The sequence below is a fragment of the Phragmites australis genome, chromosome 3 (genome assembly GCF_958298935.1).
Source record: "Phragmites australis chromosome 3, lpPhrAust1.1, whole genome shotgun sequence".
Classification (NCBI taxonomy): domain Eukaryota; kingdom Viridiplantae; phylum Streptophyta; class Magnoliopsida; order Poales; family Poaceae; genus Phragmites; species Phragmites australis.
In genome coordinates this window covers 17,322,499-17,336,409 of record NC_084923.1, presented here as the reverse complement: position 1 = coordinate 17,336,409, position 13,911 = coordinate 17,322,499, and the positions used below count along the sequence as shown (strand labels likewise).

At 40.0% G+C, this 13,911-nt stretch overlaps 1 protein-coding gene across 1 annotated transcript; it reads left to right on the top strand.

The window, feature by feature from the left end:
* The first annotated feature begins 753 nt into the window (after positions 1-753).
* LOC133912464 (nardilysin-like) lies at positions 754-12,912 on the top strand. The gene is made up of 19 exons (XM_062355200.1): positions 754-1,209; positions 1,676-1,751; positions 1,969-2,015; positions 2,822-2,934; positions 3,044-3,117; positions 3,221-3,316; positions 3,419-3,538; positions 3,643-3,876; positions 4,445-4,593; positions 5,705-5,861; positions 5,942-6,097; positions 7,049-7,425; positions 8,026-8,175; positions 8,992-9,174; positions 9,390-9,593; positions 10,025-10,131; positions 10,371-10,524; positions 11,010-11,131; positions 12,061-12,912. Exons 1-19 carry the CDS (start codon positions 856-858, stop codon positions 12,305-12,307), a joined length of 3,120 nt encoding a protein of 1,039 aa, XP_062211184.1. The 5' UTR covers positions 754-855; the 3' UTR covers positions 12,308-12,912.
* Positions 12,913-13,911: the final 999 nt, after the last annotated feature.

The following is a 13,911-nucleotide window of genomic DNA, read 5'->3' as shown; positions in this document are numbered from 1 at the left end:
CATCAGGGGCAAATTCGGAGGCCACCACCCATCAGTAGCATAGCAACAGCCATCATCAACACCAGTGATCCCACACCGCCGATGCCAACGCTAGTAGGGGGACTAGCCGGAGGGTGTCCACAGCCCAATGGACCGCATGAGCAACCACCCAGCTCCCAAATCCAACTATCCACGACGCACCCGCCAAGGCATCCACCTCACATACGCCAGTGCGCCAGTGAGAGAAGGGGTAAGAGGCCCTAAGCTTGGTAGGTTGCACGAGCAAATGTATAGCGTCCGGATCTAGTGGCCCACATGTGTCTCCATGGCACGCCTGTAGCTGTCGACAACAATACACATCGCTGAGCATGCATAATATGATGCGTCTCCAAGTCAATCAAAGGCAAGATCTAGATCTAGGAGAAGGGGCTAGCTGAAACGGAAGGGAGGAGGAACGAAAAATGCAACGCCGCTGCGGCTTGAGGACCTGCTGCCACCGTCATTGGTAGCACAATGACGACGACGAAGAAGACACCGGGAAGGGAAGCTTTTTTTTAAAATAATTATAATTTAACTAATTATTAGTCAAAATATACTAAGTTTGTTTTTTTTTCAAAATAAAACAAGCCTTATATTTTCGGACGGGCAGTGTACAATTAAACCAAAAATAAAAAAATATGCTTAGCCTGCCCACCTTTTTGCATAAAACTAACATTCAAACCATATAAACCCTAATTTAATCCCAGCCAAAGAAGAAATATAAAGCGAAGAAGCGAGGAGGCGCGTTGCTAGTGTCCCACTGTCGCCGCATCTCTCTACCACATCCCCTCCCGTCCCGTACCTCCAGGCGGCGGCGGCGGCGGCGGCTTGGCCGAGATGGCGGCGGTGGTGTCGCGCGACGACGAGCTGGTGATCAAGTCCCCCAACGACCAGCGCTCCTACCGCCTCCTCCGCCTCGCCAACGGCCTCTGCGCCCTTCTCGTCCACGACCCTGAGATCTACGCCGACGGTTACCCCGACCCTAAAGCCACCCAGCCGCAGGAAGACAAGGACATGGGTGACGAGGAGGAGGATGAGGGTGACGAGGAGGACGACGATGACGGCGAAGAGTACAGTGACGAGGAGGGGGATGACGACGAGGATGAGGGGGAGGACGAGGAGGAGGAAGAGGATGGGAGCGAGCCGAAGAGGAGGAAGGAGAAGGGCGGCGCCGAGACACTCGTTAAGAAGGTTGCGATGAGTTTTACTCTAACTCTACCATTACTTTATTAATTTAAATCTGCAGTGAGTATGATAATTGCTATTGACGGATGCTGGGATCTAGCTTGATTTAGTGATATTTGGGAAGGATCGGCTAAGTGGATCATAACCAATGGAATGAGCGTTGAAAGTTTTGTTCAAGGCCTGGAGTATGTTTTTGTTGGGACCTGATATCAGCTGGCTCTACTCTTGAGTTGTCAAGAGTAATTTTTTGAAATCGAAGTGACGCAATTATGTAATGAACTAAGTTCTCAGAAAGACGAACTTGATGTGGGCCTGTGGTATAAAATACACCACGAGTTTGATTTAGTCATCACGCAGTTTTCAACAACATGAGTGGACAAGGTCATTTGGCCTGGTTGGTAGTTCTGGTGCATGCTGTAACTGTAAGTTGTTGGTTTTCTTTGTTCTTACAAGATGACACATTGCATTTCAGGCTGCTGCTGCAATGTGTGTTGGAATGGGCAGTTTCGCTGACCCCCCGAAGGCACAGGGCTTAGCACATTTTCTAGGTATGAGATCTTTGTCTTTTCTGTTTTACCTATCTTACTTTGCCTGCTCATGCAAACCAGTTAAAACTGAAAACTACCTCCTCTTCTGTTTGAAACTGTCTTAAGGTCGGATCTGATTAGATATCATCAGTTGTTAAATCTGAAATTTAGTGAAACTAGTCTGGTGATTTATACCCATACTCTCATGTTGATCTGAAAGAGTGCTACGATTTTGCAGAGCACATGCTTTTTATGGGGAGTTCTGAATTTCCAGATGAAAATGAGGTCCGTACAGTGTGCATGCTTTTTCCCCTTCACTCCGTTCTGCTACACAACATTTGAGATTCGCTGTAACTGAGAAAGTTTTGTGTGTTTGAAATGTCAGTTCTTATTTTACCATCACGTGTTCCATTTCGATCTCTGTTTTAAGTAGCAATTAATGAAAGCACAACACACGTTTTGTTATAGTGTATAGTGGTGATATGGCGGGAACAATGCTCTCTGCTGTATCTATCAAGTACAAAGTTATTTTATTAGTCAATGAAACTAAAATGTTTCAATTTTAGTGCTAATCAAAACATGTGCTGGTAGATCTAGTGTTAGCTTCTCAATTGCCCTTGTTTGATTCTCTCTGAAGTATCTCCATATGCGAGGGTTCCAATTAAACAATCATCTCCCATCAATATGTATCTTTCAAGTATCTGTCTTAGAACTTTTTAAATCTTTGTGCACAGTTAAAAGTACACCTCACAAACAGTAGCGAGTGACATATTAATGCACCATTTGAATAGAACATGAAACCTGCCGCGTGTTGGTGCTTGTTTGGAAACCTGAATGTGTTTATTGTGAAGCGCTAGTACATGCTACACATAGGAGCTGTAGTACTGCAAATGCTTGAACAGCCTCATCCCCTTATCTACTATGGCGGTGTTATAGTGCTGGCACTGCTATGATATGCTGCAAACTGTTTTGGAATTTGGATATTCCTTGCGCTTCTGCATTTATTTTGTTCATATCAAACGTTCCGTTGTTACTTATGATGTCTTACCTTTGCTATATGTTATATATCTGAGCAGTTTTTTTTTATGTAGTATGACAGTTACCTGTCCAAACATGGTGGTGCATCCAATGCTTTCACTGAAACCGAATACACGTGCTACCATTTTGAGGTCAAACGGGAATACCTAAAGGGAGCCTTGGACAGGTAGCTCTCGTTCATTCACTGCCGTTCTTCATTCTATTGTTTTTTCTTTATACCTGAATTCTGTATCAAAGCTTAAAACTTATATATATGGTACTGATTTCATTCTTAGATTTTCTCAGTTCTTTGTATCACCTCTTGTTAAGGCTGAAGCAATGGACCGTGAGATATTAGCGGTGGACTCAGGTCTGTGGTTAATCTTGTCCTTGCTAACCACAGCTATTTTTTTGCTCTTTGAATCATATTGTACATTATAGTTACTGTTGCTTGGACTATTATATTGCATCAGAGTTTAACCAAGTTCGGCAAAGCGATAGCTGTCGTCTTTACCAACTTCAGTCCCATACTTGTTCTCAAGGGCACCCTTTGAACAGATTTACCTGGGGTATGTTCATCAGCTAGACATATATTTGAACAAAATCAGCATTTTCATGTAGTGCTATTCATGGAATTGCCTTGGGGCTGAACTTTTGAGATTATCCAATAGGAAACAAGAAAAGCTTAGTTGATGCAATGGGAAGTGGAATCAATCTACGGGAAGAGATTTTACAGATGTACATGAAAAACTACCATGGAGGGGCGATGAAACTGGTTATAATTGGAGGAGGTGGGTTTTTTTTAGAAAAATGCTATTTTGACTATAAATCATATCAGTGAGTTTATGCTCATGCTATTTAACTATTTGATATTTTTATGGTACATTTGTTTCAGAACCCCTTGACATTCTAGAAAGCTGGACCATGGAGCTATTTAGCAAGGTTAAAGCCGGTCCTCTGTTGGATATAAGTCCAAAGACTGACATGCCATTTTGGAAATCAGGGAAACTTCACAAGTTAGAGGCTGTTAGAGATGTTCACAGCCTTTGCTTGTCATGGACACTTCCTTGTTTGCACAAGGAATACATGAAGAAACCAGAAGATTACTTGGCACATCTCCTTGGTCATGGTAAATAGCTTGCAGCACGTGTACTTTTAGCTTCTGCTCTTCAATGAGGTTGCTGTAGCTCAATGGTTGAATGCTAAGCATGTAATTGATTTTCCATGCCAACATTGTTCAATGTTTGTTTCCTCCTTTTGGAGTTCTTAGCTATTCAGTAGTAAAAGTTCTACCTTTCACAAGTTCCCAACATTACATTATTCCTCCCTTTTCGATACGATAGTAACAATTATCTTACCTGGTTGGAATGGGTACTGTTGAAAGTGTGGCAATGCTTGTTGCTATATTCCCGCACCTGTGGTAAATTTCTAAATTATCGTTCTATTCTTGCTCAGTGTTCTCTTATCATATTTTAGCATCTGAAAAATCCTTTGCTTTGTTATGGTACTCTTGTTCTTTAGGACTAAATCTCTTTGCATTGTAGAATCAAATTATAAGGAAAATGATCATAAACACACTCTAAAGTTACTTATTTTCTTAGTTCAACGCAGATTTCGAAGCACACATAAAGCAAACTTTCTTTATGTACTATTGCCATTAGTAACTGGTCATTTGTTTTTTTTTTTTAAATTTTCAGAGGGCAAGGGAAGTTTACTTTATTTCCTGAAAGCTAAAGGTTGGGCAAGCTCATTGAGTGCTGGTGTTGGCAGTGGAGGATCACAACGTTCCTCATATGCCTATATCTTTGAAATGTCTGTACATCTTACTGATTCAGGACTGAAAAATGTATGCAGGTTATCCGATGTTTCTTGTTATATGCATATTTTGGATGAGCGAAGTTCCTTTTCTTTTCTCAAAGTGCCTCATATGTTTGAGAGACTGTTTTATTTTGCAACTGTACGAACCTCACGACAAGAAAGTTCCAGTGCAAAGATAGTTGACATGACCTTATGTGAAGAAGAAATATTGAAATAAATTTGTTTTCCTGGATTTTAATAGAAAATTGCAACTAAAGATCTGCAGGGAACACCTTAATTTAAGGAATATTCAATTTATTTTCATTTTGCATCAAATTTTGCTACCAATTTGTCTGCCAAACATTGTAAAGACAAAGATCCTTCAGTAATTTTCTGTATACAGCAATTTTCTTTATATTCATTGATTTTTTCAATAATGTTTTGTTTAGAACTGGTTGAATTAAATCTTTGCCAGAAAAGCCATTATCAGGGAAACTTGTCTAGGACTGAAAGTGGACATTAGTTCTCGTAGCATTCCTTGAGGGGTGTCTTTTCCCTCTCTTTCTATGTTATATGTGGAACATTGAATATATATTGTGAGTTAACGTTACCATGGATTTTACTGTTCAATTTAGTTTCATTACGTAAAATGATCTTTGGCTGTTCTAGAACCCTTAAGGTTCGTTTGGATAGGCTGGAGACCGAATCCTTACGGATTAGCAGGAAAGTTAGCTCATTCTGTGTTCCCATTCAAAGGGATTGGATTGGGCCTAATCTCTAACCATCCGGACAAACCCTCTAGACCATTCCATGCCAACTAATTAAATTGTCTAAGTTGGCAAAGGCAAAGTGCAATCTCCCTAGTCCCTATCATTGATGTGAGTTAATTATCAAGGTGTTACTGGTATGACTATGTAACTGGATTAAGTGGATGCATGTTTTTTTTTAAAGTATCGCATAATATGTTTGCACGCTTTATTCTAATCATGTTATGAGACTTTAGAAAGTATATGATGTTACTTCTAGAAATCTAGATTTTGCCATTGATACTTTGTGCTTTGTAGTGCATTTTTTCTGTTAACTTTCATTTGTTTAGCGGATTACTGATTTATTTTCCATATCATTCTATAATATTGGTCGTCATGTAATGCTCTTTGCAGGTATTCGAGGTCATTGGTGCTGTATACCAATATATAAAGTTACTTAAGCAGTCTGATCCTCAAGAATGGATATTTAAGGAACTTCAGGACATTGGATACATGGAGTTCAGATTTGCAGAAGAGCAACCTCCAGATGATTATGCGGTTGATCTAGCAGGTCTTAACCTTTTCTTTTCATATTTGTGTCTCTTTAGTTTATGCAGTGGATGATATGTTTATTGATCCTTTTCTCTGCAGAAAATATGCTATTTTATTCTGAGAAGCACGTCGTATGTGGAGAGTATATTTATGAGGACTGGGATCCGGCATTGGTCAAGCATGCTTTGAGCTTCTTCAATCCAGATAACATGAGAGTTGACATACTCAGTAAATCATTTGATAAGCAGTCCCAAGGTAGCCAGTTTATGACATCATTTTCTTCATTGCGATTGTTTTGTATCCAGTTTAAGCACTTTGCTCCTACGACAAGTTAATGAACACTGGTTTATGCAATATGCTCTTTAACTATATAATGTATTTTATAGCTATGGCATAGGCTCCGTTTGGCAGTGATGTCGCTTCAGAAGCACTTCCTTTTTTTCCTTCTACTATTGTAGTTTTGGGTATAATGATTTCGTGTAGGCATAGCTTTTTTAGCCTTAGCAGCAAATCTTACTAGAATTAGCTAACTGGATTTTGTAGCAGTACACAACACTACTGCAAACTGATCCTCAAAATTTATAGCCAAAGTCTCTTCTCTTGTTTGTTTTATTCATTAATGATTACTCACAGATATGTACCTTAAATATTGAGTGGCTAAATGGAAAAGTCTGCAATTGGTATTTTAAGCTTGTCTTTTGTAATTGATAAGGTGTGGTGCAATGATAGTGGTATTATAAAAAGACCGAGAAAAATATACATGAAAGCACTTCAACCTAACTCTTCCTTGGCATAGTGTTTATAAATATGGATGATGATTTTTGTGGGTGCATGCGGAGTCTGGTATGTCTAACACTGGGATCCAATATCTTGGTAGTGTGTGCTTACGCTTCTTAGTCTGGTATCAGTATGACAATAACATTGAGATGCTATATCTTCGTAGTTTGTAGGTTTCTCTAGCACTGCATTGAATTCTACCATACTTGACCTTGCCGTATAATTTTTCCATAAATGGAGCTCATTTTGTTTGCGGGGGCGTATCAAAGAACACCCTGCTGGTTATGGAGTTGGTAATTTGACATTTATGTTTAGTCACATGTTATCATCAGCTGAAGGGTAGTCATGAGAACTGGTCTCAGTTAAGCTGCATATTCGTGCTAGATTGCCTCATGATGTTGCATTTCTAATGCAGTTTGTTGCATGCAGCTATTCAATGTGAGCCATGGTTTGGTTCACAGTACATTGAGGAAGACATCCCATCATCTCTGATTGAAAGTTGGCGAAATCCTGTACAAATAGATGCTAATTTACATCTACCTAGGAAGAACGAATTTATCCCAGGGGATTTCACTCTGCGAAATGCTAACGCTCCTAGATCCTCAAGCGATGATAATCTTCGTTGCATTGTGGATGAGCCTTTCATAAAGCTCTGGTACAAGATGGACATGACATTTAATGTCCCTCGTGCCAATACTTATTTTTTAATTTTTGTCAAGGATGGCTGTAGCAGCCTTGAAAACTCTGTCTTGACAGATCTCTTCATAAACCTTCTCAAAGATGAGCTTAATGAGGTCCTTTATCAGGTGAGTTTTGTTAAATTTGCTTACTTCTCAGAACTTATGATAGAACTCTGTGCTCTTGTGCCTACATTGAACCTTAAGTCCACCTTCTGGATTGATAGATTCTGAATATGTTTTTACAATTTGTGTTTGTGATTTCTTTCTTTCTTTTTTGCTTCTTTTGTTCTATATAAACTGAATCCTAAGAGTAACGAAGAGTTATACAAGATGTGGAGTAAGTGGGAAAGGTGTGGGTATCTGCAGAAGATCCTAATTTTATGTATTTATCAAAGAGTTTAAGAATAAGACACGTTTTTTATTCCTAAAAATTATTAATCAACTGTTATTCACTTAAGGTCAGAAATGCTATTGCGCATTTATGTTTAAGGAAGTTCTTTTTTTCACTCATTAAAGCCTGATCTATTAAATAATTAGTTCAACTCAGCGACCTACTAAAGCCTGAACCTCTCTAAGTTGCCCTGCTGCTCTGATCAGATATCAGAGAACTGATCCACGTTCCCTTTTTTTTTTTTTGGTATTTGCAATTTTATCGCCTCTGTTAATTACCTTTATCTATCTTAGTTTTTTTTCCACTATAGATTTATCCAACTTTGACTTTCTCAGGCTTATGTGGCTAAACTGGAGACTTCATTATCTGTTGTTGGTAGCAAACTTGAGTTTAAGCTTTATGGCTACAATGACAAGCTTGCCATCCTGCTGTCAAACATCTTGTCTGCTTGTCAATCCTTTTCTCCAAAGACAGATAGGTTTGAGGTAATGTATTTTATGTGGAGTAAAGATAGGTTCTTTTGAAATATGACTATCAGAATGTAAAAAGATTTTTTGAATTCTGATGCTTGCTAGAAAATCTTAGTTTTGTCCTGTAAACCTTCTTTTTCAACGTTCTGTGACAAATGACTTGTGTTGATTGTAGTCCCGAATTATATATATTTCGTCCTGTATTAAAAAGGTGCTACTTTGTAATATTGTATTTCCTTGGGGAATGGAAACATATCGAAACATAAATTTAGATATCCAGTTGACAAAGCAGGTTCAGATATTCCTGTTAGTCGGCGCAATGCTCTTTGCTGATTTGTGTCACTAAAAATGATTAGACAGACACCAATTTGAGTTCTTTTTTTTTGTTTCAAGTTTCTAAATCTGCTTGTTGCTTTCTCTTTTTACTTCTTGGAAAATAGGTTCATAATAATTTCAGATAATTGCCTTATGCTTGGGCCTAGTTACTTCCAGTGAGCTAAAATTGTCAGCAGCCTGTGGCCTAAATGCTTGTTTAACCATGTTCAAACAGTTGTTTTTGGGCTTTGCTTGGGTTTGTTGCACCTGGCCACCAGTAGCTGTAGTCTATGTTTTTTTCCATTGCTGCAGGGAGGAAGATGCTATTATTGAGCTTGACTAATATTTGAACTCAGTTTCTAGTTTTAGTAAACGTTTGCATTTTTATTGTCCCCTCTTACGTCTGCTAGTTGTTAACTTCTGAAAGACTTGAAATAACATTTCCGAAGAGCAGTAACAATTTAATAAACTGCTACACCTTGGTATCTCATGCCATTTTCACTGTGCATTCACTAGGTTATCAAGGAGGATTTGGAAAGAGCTTACAAGAACACCAATATGAAGCCTATGAACCACTCTACCTACTTGAGGCTACAAGTCTTGCGTGAAATATTCTGGGATGTCGATGAAAAGTTAGAAGTGCTTATGAAGTTGACATTTTCGGATCTGGTAGGATTTGCACCCAAGCTTCTTTCTCAGGTACCAGTGCTACAATGACCTCCTCTTATCTACATTTTCTTTCTCTCTAATACTTTTGCTACTATGTTTTCTTATAGAACAATAAATGATGTCCAAATATGGAAGATGCTCGTTGACATTGTGTTTCTGATAAAAAAATATTTTACTGGTTTCTTGTTCCATGCCACCTTGCTTGATAGACAGTATAAAACCACTTTCTGTTTGCACTCATGCAGTTGCACATTGAGGGACTGTGTCATGGCAACCTGTCAGAAGAGGAGGCAATGAATATATCAAAAATATTCCGCAATACTTTGTCAGCTCAGACACTGTCAGAGGAGGCAAGGCATGGAGAAAGAGTTATTTGCATCCCTAATGGTGCAAACTTTGTTAGAAGTGTGCGCGTGAAGAATGATCTTGAAGAGAATTCTGTTGTTGAGGTGGGGCTACACTTTGGTGCTTCTATATTCTAAAAAACTGTGCAACCCTTTTTGCATTGTTTTTATAGATGTAATTTGAAGTGTAGAGTTATATGCTAACATTATCCATGGCTAGAAACTTCAGTTACCTGTTTGTGAAATATACCTACTGTGAGATTTGCAACCACGTTAAATTAGCTCACCAGCATCACAAAGAGCTATTAGTTGGATGGCGTGCGGGGCCTCGGGAGTGGGGATGCATGTCATTTACCTATTGGATGGTATTTTCCATCTAGATGATCTTTGCGATGGTACTGAGAAATGTTTCCCACAAATGGACAAATCTCTCACATGGGCAGCAGGGCTGGAAGGCTGAAACCTTGGGGTTGCATTGTTTCTTTCTTTGCTTAAGGGTAATAACATAATTTTCTGATCATCATTGTTCTTGTTAGGTTTATTTCCCAATCGAGCAAGACATTGGAAAGGACGCAACAAGGCTTAGAGCTATTATTGATCTTTTCAGCAGCATTATTGAAGAACCTTGCTTTGATCAGCTGAGGTATGAATATCATATTCTCTGTTGTTGAGATGAAGTAATATAACTAATGTTATCCTACGTAAAGTACAATGTTTTGAAAGTTCCACTCACATAATTTTTATATGGACAATCTAAATTATTCACAAAAATGTTGGTTTAGGACATCACTTTCTTTTTACTGGAAAGATTATATACTTGGTTACTGTTTATATTTGAAATGTCTTTACTAATTGATGATTTTCTTGGTGTTCTGATAATAGAACGAAGGAGCAGCTTGGTTATACTGTGGACTCTAGTCCACGGATGACTTACCGGATGCTGGCCTATTGTTTTCGAGTTATGTCCTCCAAATATAGCCCTGTTTACCTGCAAAGTCGGATCGATAACTTTATCAATGGTCTATCTGCTCTGCTGGTATGCTTTGTGATTCTGTCCTATTTCGCAAGATGTCTGCTTCAGTCTATTATTATATTAGACTATTTTATGATTTTCACCTGACAGTGTAGGTTAATCTGCATTTTTTTAATATTTTAATCATCACATATGTATCTAAGCAGCATAGCCATATTCAAACTTTCTTCAACCTAGTATTACTGCATTGTGCACTATGTTCATGTGATCCCGTAACACTAAAAAAATATCTCAAAACACATGCTATTTAATTGTTCATAGTTTTTTCCTTTATTCATATTGAGATTATCAAGCACTGAAGTGGTTGTGGAATTTCAACATTTGCATTTTAATGTATCCATCGTCCATCGATTTGTTTCTTTTCTTCTTTTTGTTTGCCGGGCGGGAGGGGGGCAAACTCTGTAATTTCTTAAGGCTTAAAAATTAATTAAAATTTTCATCTAACAATTTTATCTTTTACTTTGGTCCAACACCTGTAAACTTTGTAGGACGGGCTCGATGAAGAGACTTTTGAGCACCATAGAAGTGGTTTAATAGCTGATAAACTGGAAAAGGATCCTTCCCTTAGCTACCAAACTGGTGATTATTGGTCTCAGATTGTTGATAAGAGGTATAGTTTCTTTTCCCATGTGCCATACATTTTGCATTGAATAGGACTGTTGAAAAGTATTGCATGAGAATAAGCAGTTAGTACGATCTACCTTAAGGGTGAAGCATTTATGGAATTGTGGTTGTGATTAGATTAGTGCATGTGTAAAATTTTGTTATACGAAAAACAGATGTCATGCTTATAAGTAAAACAAACCTTCTGGTTCTCAAAAGAGAAAATCATGTAGTGCTGTCACAAAACATGCAGGATTATGAGAATACACTCCCAAGACCATGGCCATTGCAATTGCTTAAAATTACAGATTTTGCTTAAAACTAGCAGCATTGCTGCTAGGATTTTGTACGCTGCGGTTGCAAAAAGGACTACCTGTCCTTGCTCGATCTCTTCTCTGCCTTCTTCTGCACCAGAGAACAAGCTCATACGGCCATGCCACTGCTGTCCACTGCCATGGGCAAACTCACACCTGCCACCATCGCTGTGGGCGAGCTTATGCCAACAAAACAGCATTAGTGCCAGGCTATATCTGCAGCGGGTGGGCTTGGAGTTGTCACTGCAGCAGGTGAGCATTGGTGGCCGAAGGAATGGAGCAGATAAGAGGGAGAAAGCAGGGGCACATTTAACTAGTTGTGACTGTCTAGTTACCCCTGGTACTTGAACTTCTGTTGTGGTAGTCTAGTATGGAAATTGGTCAACGTTTAATTTATGCTTGTGAGACCCAATGTTCTTTAAAAAATATGGACTTTAGATGTATCACGGTATGCATGCTCTTAGCAAAAGGTCTCTATTTCACTTCGAACCATGAGATTAAGTATGCGTGATCTGAATATTTTTATTATTTCTGTTTTGCTACACCCCAATGATTGGTTTTCATTATTACTTCATGCCTCCTTTCTTTCCCTCTTATTCGTTGTCTCATGATTGACATCTAGGTACATGTTTGACATGTCAAAACTGGAAGCTGAAGAGCTTAGGACAGTTTGGAAGGATGATATTATCGCTTGGTACAATACATACATAAGATCGTCATCCCCAAAGCGCAGACGACTAGCAGTCCATGTGTACGGTTGCAACTCGGACATTGCTGAGGCTGCCAAACTGCAGGAGCAGTCATGGACTATAATTGATGACGTCAAATCCTTGAAGGTTTCGTCTCAATTTTATTCAAGCCTCTGCTGAGGGAAGGAGGGCATGGTCAGCTGGTGCGAAAATACACTGCCTACAGATTATTTCCAAAGCGCGGATGTAGAATACAGGCGTGTGGCTGCATCCTTGGACACTGCTGAGCCAAGGTGCTAGAGGTGTCATGGCTATTATTGATGACTTTCGGCCATCTTGGCTTTATCTTAATATACTCGGGCCTTTGCTGAAGATCCACCATTGTGATCAATGGTTGGCCTACACCCTACAGGCAGTACATTGGCGAGCCTCGTGACATACCTATTCAGTGTCAACGGGTACAGATGCCATTATTTGTTAGTTGGTTAGATTTTAGCATAGTGTTTTCTAGGGCTGCATGCGATTTCATTTTTGAGCAGTCGTTCAACATTGCGCCTAAAGATTTTGATTCCTCACATTGGCGTGCTGTATTCATGAATATATGACTTTTTACAAAATGTGCTGAGTATATCTTTCCATGTATAAGATGGCTGGAATTGCTACTGAACAATTTTGGAAGACGATACTCATAGTTTACAGTCGGCTTTGCTATCCTCCATGTTTTGTACAACGTTGTTGTAATTCAAGCAATTGCTCAAAGGCCATCCGGACAGCACTTACTTGTTCTTTTGTCCTTTCATGATTCGGAACCCGCCGCAAATCAATCTGGCCTGCATGGCACCATGTGTATGGCATATTTAAAATCAAACTTCAAACGCCATGGGTTGGCTGGGACTGACCTACACTGTTCAAATACAAACCCTAAGGCGGAGCCAAACATGGCCAAATGGGCCGTTCGTGCCGGCCCGGCACGGGCCCGACTTGGCACGGTTCGGCTACGGCATGGCTCAAACGGCCCATCTACAGTAACGGGCCGTGCCGTGCCGGCCCGCGTGTCTTCCCCTCGGCCCACGGCACGGCACGTCGATGACCGTGCCGTGCCGGGTCGGTTTGGGCACAATTTCGGCCCGACGGCCCGGTCGGCCCGACGGGCCGAAATAGATAAAAAATATAAAAAATGAAAAAATACATAAAAAATATATAGAAAATAGATAAAAATATAAAAATAGATAAAAAATATTTAAAAATAGATAAAAAATATTTAAAAATAGCTAAAAAATTAAAAATAAAAATAAAAAATAGAAAATAGTGCCGGGCCGGACCGTGCCGGCCCGGGCTGGGCCGTGCCCGTGCCGGCCCGACTTGACCGGGCCGTGCCGTGCCTGGGCCGTGCCCGTGCCGTCGGTAATCGGGCCGTGCCGTGCCTGGGCCGTGCCGTGCCTGGGCCGTGCCTACAGTGCCGTCCGTGTCATATAACCTGGCTGCGGTGTTTGTTTCCGTAAGATTAGCTCCGCCTAAAGACATCCAAATAGGCCGTGCCTACAGTGCCGTGCCTCGTCGGGCCGACCCAGTAGACACGGCCTATTTGGATGTCTTTAGGTGGAGCTAATCTTACGGAAACAAACACCGCAGCCAGGTTATATGACACGGATGTGAGTGTCGGAATACCATTTAGATTCAGATGGTAGTGCGCTCAAGCCCTGAGGTAGAGTGAATCTTACGGAAACAAACACCGCAGCCAGGTTATATGACACTGATACAGATGTAGGAATCCTATTTGTTTT

Excerpts from the sequence above, each read along its gene's own strand:
- LOC133912464 (XM_062355200.1), top strand. The coding sequence starts at position 856 with ATGGCGGCGGTGGTGTCGCGCGACGACGAGCTGGTGATCAAGTCCCCC. Across the intron at positions 2,935-3,043 it reads CTAAAGGGAGCCTTGGACAG|ATTTTCTCAGTTCTTTGTAT; the intron begins GTAGCTCTCGTT and ends TTTCATTCTTAG. Across the intron at positions 3,539-3,642 it reads ACTGGTTATAATTGGAGGAG|AACCCCTTGACATTCTAGAA; the intron begins GTGGGTTTTTTT and ends CATTTGTTTCAG.